The 11,799-nt window shown below is 43.4% G+C and overlaps 1 protein-coding gene across 4 annotated transcripts in view; it reads left to right on the top strand.

Moving 5' to 3' along the window:
- Positions 1-11,799, top strand: part of LOC306796331 (protein phosphatase 3 catalytic subunit alpha) — a 57,484-nt gene extending 45,685 nt beyond the window's left edge. Inside the window, exons 9-15 of one of the 4 annotated variants that reach the window (XM_079295194.1) lie at positions 668-793; positions 1,183-1,254; positions 2,782-2,808; positions 3,844-3,928; positions 4,302-4,399; positions 6,915-6,944; positions 10,055-11,799. In XM_079295194.1, coding sequence (XP_079151320.1) covers positions 668-793; positions 1,183-1,254; positions 2,782-2,808; positions 3,844-3,928; positions 4,302-4,399; positions 6,915-6,944; positions 10,055-10,257 — 641 coding nt within the window. In that variant the 3' untranslated portion in view covers positions 10,258-11,799. The remainder of the gene's footprint in view (positions 1-667; positions 794-1,182; positions 1,255-2,781; positions 2,809-3,843; positions 3,929-4,301; positions 4,400-6,914; positions 6,945-10,054) is intronic. The other 3 variants (XM_079295196.1, XM_079295195.1, XM_079295197.1) reach the window with 3 other exon arrangements.

The following is an 11,799-nucleotide window of genomic DNA, read 5'->3' on the forward strand; positions in this document are numbered from 1 at the left end:
ACAGAACCTGCAGCTAATGACAGCAGCCAAGAACCTTTCACATTAAAACTCAAAGTATTCGTAAAGTAAAGTTTTTCTGGCATTGTTTGTTTTTCAATGACTAAAGAAGAAATGATTGAGTCCCCTCGGGGAATGGCATAATAGATACATAAATAAACAAAATGACAGATATTCTTTACAAGTAGAGAATATTTTGGTCTTTTTGTTCAAATTTGATGTCCACAACAATCCATGGAACCATGCTTTGGATATGTTTTCATGTCCGTACGGTTAGCTCCTCAGATACATGTCGGGCGGTCCGTCGGAGGGATATACGTACCTCGATATGTGAAGCTGCCGAGACCACACAGTGTTTCTAAGTGGTGGTTGGGAACAGGATGGCGGCCGGTAATGGACCTAAATCGATCTGATGCTTTCTCTTGGTTTTGTTGAAGTATGGAGTCAAGTATGGATTTCAGACCGCTGTGTACTATCTGCGACTATAGAAGAAGAAAAGGGAGATGGCGTAAGCTTCAACACGTTACAATAATCAGGCCGTGGGACATGTGGCTGTTGACGGACACATCATAGGTTTCGTGATTATTAGCAGGATTTGTTATATCTGCCCTGAGGCATTTCGACGTATGTTAACAACCACCTTTCCCCGTCTTTTCTCCCCCTCCCCCAGCGGCAGTGCTGAAGTACGAGAACAACGTGATGAACATCCGACAGTTCAACTGCTCACCTCACCCTTACTGGCTGCCCAACTTCATGGACGTTTTCACCTGGTCCCTGCCCTTCGTCGGGGAGAAAGGTGAGCACGCACACATTCTAAGTACACTTTGTCATATACCGGTAGCTTAGCAATGGCTATAAACATGAGCAGAGGGGTTGAGTTCTCTCACGGCCTTGAAGATTGTTCCAGGCATTTGGTTTGTAGAGCGCCCCACTCTCAGATGTGTGACACGTCTGTGTCAGCGGATCACACATAACTATGACTGACTCACTCGCCCCACGAAGCCTATTTTGGGTGTGACCCTTCCGCACAGGGCCATTCCTAGCAATGTGTGCAAGGTCACCGATGGACACTGCTCGCCGTGTGTGTGAATCTTTGTCCGTGTAACAAGTGCCACGTGTTTTAAAATTTTTTATAAAAAATAGGATTCATGTTGTAAAATGTCAGTTTTTCTGATTTCTTCACAGTGACTGAGATGCTTGTGAACGTATTGAGCATCTGCTCCAATGATGAGCTGACGACTGAAGAGGAGCTGGACGGTAAGCACGGCAGACCCCCCCCCCCCCTCTTCAGTTTGCCTTAGCTCCACTAGAGGGAGATCTCTGCCAACAGGAGCACCAGACGCACACTCATTCTACACCTCATACGAATGCACGGCCCTTGTGTTGTTTCCCATACCGTGGCTGCACTGACCTATTTTCAGAGCATTCAGTTTAAATACATCGAATTTTCACAACGTTCTTCCACAATATCACCAACAGAGGGACCGTTCGACACGTGACGCAGTCGAATCAATAAACCATCTCTGCTCTTGCTTTCGGCGGCTTGAACATACTTCATTTAAATACCCAGCGAATCCTTAGAAAGTCTGAATAGAAGAAAAATCCAAATTGAAGGCCTTGAAAGTGTGGATGTGCCTTCAATACAGTTGTTGGAGATGTTTTGTTCTGCTCGATAACTGTGGCGCAAGTCCTCTTGGGACAAACAGCACAGTTAGTCATACAGTAATCGTGCCTTTTATAATCACATAATCGTGGCAAGTTCGGGAAATCTGTTTGGTCACCGCTTATCTACAGTGAGCTTCCCTCTGCCTGCCCCACCCCTTACTGCCAAACAGGAAATGATCTCACCAGTCCTTCCACCTCCCTCCCTCCCTCTCTCTCTCTGTGTTTACTGATGCACACAGTATGACTCTGTAAACAGCACCCAGGGGTGCAGCCGATTAGACTTTTTGAAAGCGCTAATGCTGCCGGTTCCTTCAGCTGATTTGAAGTGAAGCTCATATGATCAAAGCTCACAAATAGTCACGGACTATAAATGGGTGGCGTAATGAAAAAAAGTTAAGCTAAAATTGATCTTAATATTTGCACACAGCGCCAGAAGAAGATCAGCATCACGTTGGAACATGAAAACTTTGTTTCTCACGTGATTACGGCGTAACTCTTCACATTATAAGGTGATGCTGATCTCTTTTTCTGGCATGGCAGCAATACGCTGAGTGGATTTGGACTGCGGCACAGCTGGCACTACACGGCCCCTTAAATAATTAGCCGTCCCTGAACGTGTGATCATATTCCACTCGGAGCGTTCGGTTGATCCACTTTGTTTTCGTGTTTCCTTGCCCTCGCTTTCACCTTTCTGTTTCGTCTTCTGTTTATTTCGTTTTTCAGATCTCTTGTATATTTTCACTCGTTCTTTCCTTTTTGTCTTTTCACTCGTGATCTCGTTTTCCGTGCCAGCGCTGCTCTTTACCTACTATTGTTTCCATGGTTTCCAGTTGCCTTCATGTTGATGATTTCCAACCTCACTACTTCTTCACACATTTTCTTTGCATTCTCCTCTTTTCTCTGTCGCATGCTGTGATGTTGTCACTACCTTTGGTTTACCTCATCTAATCTCTCTTTTCTATGTTTTCCAGAGTTTTTTTTATGTTCAAGGCACCGCTTTACTTTACACTTGTTGTGCTTTCTTGCCCTCTCCACCACCTCATCTTTCATTCTACGGCCATCCACTGATCTCTCTGTCCCTTTCTCTTGTCTTCTCTTCTGGGGGTGTTTCATGAGAAGGACAGCTAATATATCCCCCCAAAAAAGGTACAACCATTAGCCGTAGCGGTGTGTGCAGAGGTAGATCGATAGACTTTTGTCCAGTGCTTGCTCTCTGCGTTTAAGTCTGTCGACTAACAGCACTGTTTAAAACAACGACTAACTCTACTACAGAGTCTTTCTCTTGATCTCTCTTTAAACCTTTACCACAAAGACGTGTCAGTGATGTTACAGTAAAGCCAAATCTCTCACACGAACAAAGAAAAAAACATTTACAGGAAGCTAATTCGCATTAGCTGAAGTAAGATGTTTGCTTTACACATTGAAGTAAGCGGTGTTACTACAGGGGATCAATCCTGTGGAGGAACATATTTCAAAGTAACAGTTTATCCAACAGTGGATGAGATTCATTAAGAGTCTGAAACGAGACATCAGACGGGCAGCTCTTTCCTTTACCCAGCCTTTCACCACACATCAGCTTCATTTCCATCCTTCATACTTCATGCATTTTCCAAAAAAGAGGTCTCTTTAAAACAAAGCTTTGTTTTCCAGTCCAGGAAAATTCCTGTTTGAGTCTCCGCAACCAAAACACAAAGCACAGGGAAATTAATTTGGAGTGTGCTCATCTAAAGTGCTGATCAGACGTGTTTGGACAAGGACCAGGCCATGTACAGATGATTTAACAATGTTCAGTGGTACCAAGTACCTACCTGGCCAAAATAGTGTGCAGGAGTGAAAGGGACTTCAACTGAACACCACTGATGGTGGAGCACAGACGGGCAGCGTGAGTGCACTGAATGCTGAGAATCACTCAGTAGTTGTGACGTGTGGGTGGATCTAAACACATTTTGTATTTAAGCTGAACTTCAGTAACCTCACCATGTTTGCATCTTGTCCGTCTGATGCACTTCTGGATCAAATTAATAGTCCAAAATACTCGCTCCGTCCTCCCACATTTACTAACCGTTATGGGACTCACAGAACGGCAGACAAGGAAGTCTGTGTCACACTTCCACAGGACACTGTTTTAGTATGCACGAGTCACAGCTTGTAGGACTGTGTCTGACCTCTGACCCCCTCCAGGTGCCACAGCTTCTGCCCGGAAGGAGGTCATCCGCAACAAGATTCGTGCCATTGGCAAGATGGCCAGGGTATTTTCTGTGCTCAGGTATGCAAACATTAAAAAGAACTCCCTTGTGTCCTGTATGTTCTACCTTTGTAGTTGCAGTTCCCCCCTCAGCTGTACGGATGGTTTTTAGTGTCTTTCAGCTCATTGTTTTTACTGAACGGGTTCAGTCACAATGCTCTCAGGCACAAAACAACAGAGAGACCAACGAACGGGTGAACATAGTGGAGCCTTTAGCGGCTAAAGAGCCACTTAGTTCCCTCAGTGAATATTGGACATTCCTTCAGTGGCTGGAAACCCGACTTTAAATGAATGTCAATGCAACACGTCGGCTGTAACTTTTGTTATTTTGTATATGAAAAAAAAATATCCTACCGGAGTAAATATTGTGTGTATTTCTGTGTTGATGTTTCAGAGAGGAGAGTGAGAGTGTGCTGACGCTGAAGGGACTGACCCCAACAGGCATGCTACCAAGCGGAGTTTTGTCCGGTGGCAAAGAAAAGCTGCAGAATGGTAAGACTGTCACCAAGTACCCCGAGACCCCCCACAACGGATTCTCTCTCGCACATAAATTCCCCTTACGCAGCAATACCCTGAATAAAGTGCTAGCTCAGTGTTTAGGGAATACTCTATATATAGACTCCCCCCCCCCCCCCCCCCCCCCCCCCCTCAGTGAAGGTCCAGGATTTAAAAATTGCTGCCTCGAAGTAAAATAAGTAAAATGTTTCTGGCAGCTTCACTCGGTAGTGTCATTTCTATACTGCATGTTTTAGTTAAACACTTCGGCTGCTCTATGAAGCTTTGATGTAGTTCAGTGAAGTATTTTTTTTCCTGGATAAATGACGGCAGCATATCAAGTTACGTTTCCTGTCGATTGTCTCCTCTTCAGTGCCACAAACTTTGTCCCTTTTGTCTTCTCTAGTGTGTCTCCCCGTCCCCGTCTCTTTCTATATTCCACTGGTTTTATCTCAAATATTACCTGTATCTTTTTCTTTCTCCTTTCTTTCTAGAAACCGCAGGTATAATCGGTTGTGCAAGTATTCTGTTGTGTTGTTTTTTTTGTTTTTTTTATTATTTCTTTTGTGAGACAAGTTTAGAGTTCAGTCCACCCTCTTATGTTGAATTCCAAACACTCCCTAAATGAGTTTGACAAGCCGCTGCAGCAAAAGGAAGTAACGGCTTTCTGGAAACGCCTTTACAAACACTTCAAATTTACTTGGAACTCCTGACAAAGAAATGGTCACTTTATTGTCCGAATTTGAGCGCTAGTTGTGGATCTCAGCAGGGCTCCGTCGGGATAGACGCGGGACTCTCTGTGATCCAAAGGATGAATTGGAATTGACACAAGCGACTGTGAATGAAAGGGGGATAACCGCTGTCTGCCTTTCGTTTTACAACAAACGAAGCAGAAATCCAGAACTTCCCTCTCCTCTCACAGGTTCTCACACATCAGCTCGCACTAAAGCAGGCTGTACACTAAAGAACATTAGCACTCCGATTAAGCTTTTAACAGCTTGGAAGATGCACGTAGCAGATCGAATGATGGGGAATTCTTGGCTGCAAACAGCAGAAGAAGTTCTTGCTGTTTCCACAAATCATGGAACACAAGGTACACACGGAGCATAGCTTCTGAGCTGGGCTCGCTTCGAATTGCATTGTGACCTCCTGTGGGAGGAGAAGTGATCAAATTGAAATAACATCCGGACAAAATTGGCAATCGTATCTCAATGAGGGAGGCTGGGATGCTCTCCTCTACGGATGTCGATTTAAGTCACAAACAAAGCTCTAAATTCATAGTAATGGAACATATCCTCTGCAAATGTGTACACAAACAGCGTCTCGAAGAGATGGCTTTTAACCCAATATTGACTGTTTCATCAGAACTTTGAAACCACTCTCATCTCTAGCGATTGTGTTGCTGCCGATGACCTGTTCAGTGGCGTTCCTAAGGATTTAACGTACGATTATAGAAGTTTGAGAGTATTTGTATTTAAGCCAATTGCGAAGCAGCTGACGCTAAAGAGAACTCCGGTGAAGGTAGAGTGATGTTCAGAGATTCCTGTTGCAACATTGGTAGAATCACATTGCTCCCCTCCTCTTTAAGCAGACGCCAGTGTGCTTCTACTGTAATGTTGACTCCATCAGCCATTCCTTTGACACTCTGTGGCCTCTCGCGCCTTTTTGTAGTCTCATCCTCATTGGTCGTGTGTCCCGTAGTCGTCAGTACTGTACAGCCGTTACGTTACTTTCACCTTCTGCCTTCACATCCCTGTCTCTGTGTAAAGCTGATTTACAACGTTGTGCTGTATGTCAATTTATGATCTTGAGGACGACCGTAAGAAATTGGTAAGTGGTTAAAACGCCAAAAGGTTTTCTCTCCTCCCGCCCCCCCCCCCGCCCCCCTCGCACCTCACAACAGTAAGCCAGCATTTTTGATATTTCATATCAAAAGATGCTAATCCTGCAGTTTCCAGATGCTGCTTCATGTGTCTACAGCGCTTCGATTTCACATTGACGACACCCCCACAGTCACACATGCACTGAAAACCTTGTTCTTGTTTTCCATTCGTCCTATTTCAACACTCCTTTCACGATGTATGGCCTGATCTGCGTCATGGTTAAGAACTAATCTATTTCCTGCTTTAACCCGTTGTAGTTGCTGTCAGTGTTCGTCCCTGCCGTATTCATTTTTCTTTTTCTATCACCGCATCGATTCGTTTTGTCAGACCTTGTCAGACTTTTCAAAAGTACCTCAAATCCTCTCCACGGGGTCACATGTCACCTTCCCTTTTACAGATCTGGAACTCATCTTAAAGCTAAGGCTCATCCCTCTCTCCTCTCTCCTCTGCTAACATCCATGTGTCCTTTTTGTCATCAAAAAAAAAAAGAAAAAATGTGGAGATGACTTTAACCTTCTGTTGTCGGCATTGGCTGTCTTTGCTGCTCATTGACTTGTACCTCGGACGAAATGACCTCCTCTGCTCACTTCTCTCATTCGTTTTTGCAACCCCCCTCTTCTTCTCTTCAGCTACTATTGAAGCTATTGAGGCTGACGAAGGTAAATGGGTCTGGCTGCCCTCTTCTGTTGCTTTTCCCACGGCAATAGACGGGGGGAGGGGGGGGGGCTCCGCCGGGTTTTCATTCATCTCGCTGGTGCTTGAATAGAGTGTGTTGGGTGTTTGGGCTAACAATAAATGTGGCATAGTATTAACAGAGAAAAAAAAGTCATTTAGGGAATCCTGCGGTCACACGATGTTTTAAAGGGGGAATGGATTTCATAGCTTTCAAAGTCACACTGATTTTGAGTGAGTGCAAAGCAAGTACTAAGTTCTAAATCTTTGCTAGTCCAGGCAACAACGTGCTGTAATACCGTTATAGCAATACTTTGCTTTTCATTTCAGAAGTTAAAATATCACCGTTTATGTAATCTTTCATTGAAGAGTATCGGACCATCCAGGTTCAGGATAGAGGTTGCATTTGTTCATGAAATGCACATTCACACTCTCATAATGTGGGAGGTGTGAATATACGGGCATCATCAGGTCCTCTGGCATCTCAAAGGAGCTTTTACCAGATACCAGCGGCACCGGCTGGCTACCATACTGTATCCAGTAGAGCTCGAGCACTAGCACCATAACCCATACAGTGCTTTGTAGATCTTTCTCAACATGTTTGATCCTGCGTAGAATGCATACACAGACAGAATTGGCAGATTTGTGTATGTAATGTTGTTAAAGTCTCGTTCTTATCGAAAGCTGTTAAAGTTCTGGAGACCCTGAAACAAACACTTCACTTAAATCACTCAACATGGTGATAGCACCGTGCTAGACAGCGTGCCACCTGCTCTGCCCTCACGCAATACAGATACATCTTGCTATGAAAGCTTCTAACATTACTTCCCCTTTGAAACGACTGAAGCAGTTGTGCATTGTTGTTGCTGCTGTATTAATATCATAATACCTCAGTTTTCTTTCGAGCTCAATCTAATTTAATGGCGTTAAAACGCTCCACGGGAGGCTTTTTTTGAAATCCAAATTGGATTCTCCCGAAAATCTTTTTTTGTATTCCCATCGCCTCTGGCGCAAGAACAACCTCAACTGCGGGCTAAATAGTAGTTTGCCAGCTGCTATTTAGGTTGGCGTTGTCCAGTACTTCCTCTTTAGCCCCACAGAGGACCGTCCACTGTGGGGTGGAGACTCTCCTCTGCTTCTCTCTCTCCATGTGGACCCTCTGTGGCCCTGCTGTGTCGTGTTCTTCCCTGTGAGCTGCTAATAACCTGTGTCTGACCTGTGCTATGCAGCAACACAACTACGCTACCCATCATGCCCCGCTCCCCAATTTGTTGTCTCTAAAATGATGTCCCCGTCCCTCATTCTGATAAAGGGTCTTTGCAATTATACCCAATATTACTATTAAGACCCCCCCCCCCCCCCCGACCTTTATGAGAGGTGGAAGTAACACAATTTCAACTTTTTGGCATTAATATGGGCTGAAATGAAACTTGATCGAGATGAATCGTGGAGTAATAAGGCCATACTTACAATTGAATCAAACTATTTTGAGTTGACAAATGTTACGCCGTTGTGTCTTTCTGCATCAGACTGGGTTTATTCAACGCAGTGGTACTTCTATAAACCAGCTGTTTGTTCTCCATTGTTCAGTTCAATTGGATCTTGTTTTTGCTTTACCTCCAGTCTAGATGCTCTTGTGACCTCCTCCACCCCTCATAACCTGCAGTCGACCCTTAGATTGCTGCATGCGCCAAGCAGACTTAACAAGTCGTTAGCACCCCGAGTCCCTCTGTAGTGTCTTTGTCCGTGAGCTCAGTCTCAACGTGGTTCTAGTTTGTGGACGTGAATGTCTCAGTGGGCTCCACTCTAGTGTTTTTTTTTTTTATTATTATTATTTTTCCTCCCCTCGTTTCATCGTTCTCCTTCGTCCCTTTTTTGTTGTTTTTAATCTGTGACGTGACGGGGCAGTCTGGATGTGTGGGGTCCTCAGGTGTTCTGGAATGTGCCCAATTATATATATATATGCCATATTTTAGCAATGTTTTAAGATTTACAAAATGGCATGTACAAGATGGTCATTCGATGGTCCGGTACTGTCGGGAGTCTCTTCACAGATACTGATCATAACAGCATGGATTGATGGCACAGTGAAAACCTGTTGACCCTGATTCCAGGAGGGCCCTCTATAGATTTAGAAGGATTCTTTAATCCTTTTGTCTGTGCAGTTCTATCATTTTTCAAACTCTGATCAATGTTGGTGTAGTCATTTCATGAAAATGAGTTCTACCCTTTTTTATATGAATTGTTCTTCTGTTATTAAACTACTAAACACTCTAAAATGATGAATAAGTAAAGATGCTGTACAATATGGGGTGTGGTTCATAAACCGCATAATGCAACGACTATATCACCGGTTGGAGGTTTACTTCAGCCTTATGAATAGATTTGTGTTGCATCACACATATAGGACTATATACAACATATAGGAATAGGTGTACATTTTGGGAAAATGTGCTTATTCACTTCTTTGCATAGATGAGAGGATCAAACCTCTCTCATATTTGTGCGTTTAATATTCAGCAGCCGGTTAGCTTAGCGCCACTAACTTCCAGCAAAGTGCTATCATTTACTTTTACTGCATCCTGCCATATTTAATTCCTCATAATGTCACAATTGTTTTGTGCTACTTGGTTTTTCTCAGGTATTAGAGCTTTACAGGTGCTGTAAGGCCCTCTGCGTTACCTTCAGACGGAGCCAGGTTAGCTGTGTTCCCGTTTTAAGATATGCAGAAAGAAAGAAGGCAAATAAGCACGTTTTCCCGAATGACGGACTATTCCTTTGAAGTAGGGTCTTTAAGGATCAACATGATGCAGGTACCATTAGTGTTAACAAGCCCTTCAGGTACTTCTTTTTCATGGTTGACTGGCACTTATGAGCCAACAGCTCCTCAGATGCCGTCTGTATGTTGTCGTTTTCTCAGTTCAACAAGTTTTTTTCCAAAGTGGTCCAAGACCAAACCAAAGATAAGCCAAATCTGGTGATGTGTGGGTGAATGTGAGCAAGTGAGACCCCCATTCTCTTCATCATTTAAACCCTCCCCTCTAAAATGGCTCCTGATCTCCCCCACCTCTTTTCCTTTGTCTTGCCTCCCCAACAGCCATCAAGGGCTTCTCGCCCCAGCACAAGATCAACAGCTTCGCGGAGGCGAAGGGTCTGGATCGCATCAACGAGAGGATGCCGCCGCGGCGAGACGGCTTGCCCTCCGACGCCAGCCTCAACTCCCTCAACAAGGCCCTGTCCTCGGAGACCAACGGCACGGACGCCAAAGGGAGCACCAGCAGCGGAGACAACATCCAGTGAAGGCCGGCTGCAGGCGCCACCGTGGCCGACGGGGCTGCCCTGTCATCACGGCCCGCCCCCGCAGAAAAGGGGCAACGGGTGAAGGTGGAGAAAGGATGGGGGGGGAGGCATCTATGGCTCAAGCTGGGGGTGGGGCAGGGGGGGGGGGGGGACATCTCACTTTCTAGTCTTTGGATATGCCTTCAAAATATTAGTTCATAGTCAAATCTGCTAAGTTATTGCCGAATCACATTTCTGAAGGGTCGGGCCTCTGTTGTATGTCAGAGAGAAGGAGAACGGGAGGGATGGAGGGATCTTAAAGGTGATTTTGTTTTATTTCTTGAAAGACCCTCGCTCATTTCCACCGAAAATGGAAAGTCGTGTAACTTCTTACTAACTATTGTACGTTTACAAAAATACAGCACTAAAAAGGACAGGACATGGGATAATGTTTTTAACATATAAAGGGTGTACAAACTAAATAAGGACTATTTATTGATAACTTTTTTTTTTTTTGCTACTCTTATAAAATAGCTCTGAAATTAATTAGGCAGTCTTAAAAAGAATGTTGCAATGTTGTCGAAATGCCAAATAATGGAACGTTTTATGGTTTTGTACATATTATGCTTACCTCAGGTTCTTTTGGTGTGTGCTCTGACCTGATTTTTCTGTATAATGGCTAAATAACTCTGTGATGAATACCTATTTTCTTGAGTTTCATAACTGGAATTTACATTTACCTATCTTATCATTTGCAAATATGTTTATTTTTTGTCTCTTTTGGAAGGGGTTGGGGGGCAGATTTATTGTGGCTTGCTGGAATTGAGTGTTCATTTTTCTCTTTAAGTATTGCGAACAAAGTGAAAATAGAGAACCTATATTGTGTAAAAAAAAAAGAATACAATGAACTTAAAAGTGTCTGCCTATGCATGTTTTATAAAAATCAAACAAAGGAAATAGGAAATCTGAATACCGTGGCTGCGGAGGCCTGTTTTGAAATATACTGCGCTTTAGTGAACATATACTGGGAACGTATATATACCTGCATACTTTCAATTAACACCATGATGCTCTATGCCTTCAACTTCTTTTGTAATTGAAGCATTTAATATCTAAGATGAATGAGAAATCATATTTTTAACCTGCGCTTGTAAGTGCACACAGTCCAATTAAGCATGTTTGACAGTTCTTGTGAGGTGTGTAGTTACATGTGTAACTCAAAAATGCATGATTAGCCGTTTGTGTCATAACTGGTAAATCGGTTCTGTTCTGTTTTGTAAATGTGCCACAGAAAGTGTAATTTTATTATTATTATTATTTGGAACTCTGCTTTGTGTATCAGTTACAGGTTTGATACTGCTCAATACTTTAAGATGAAACAAAAAAAATGACTTTGATCTTTTTTAAGAACTGCTTAAGTGCCCAAGTAATTCACTACACGACATGAAGCCTTGCTTTTGTAATTTAACTTCAAAACTGTTGGCAGATGAGGCATGCACTTGCAACTATGAAAAGTATTTTATATAACTGTTCAATAAAAATGTGCATGAATTTCAACTTGAA

Source organism: Melanostigma gelatinosum, assembly GCF_949748355.1.
Source record: "Melanostigma gelatinosum genome assembly, chromosome: 23".
Taxonomy (NCBI): Eukaryota; Metazoa; Chordata; class Actinopteri; order Perciformes; family Zoarcidae; genus Melanostigma; species Melanostigma gelatinosum.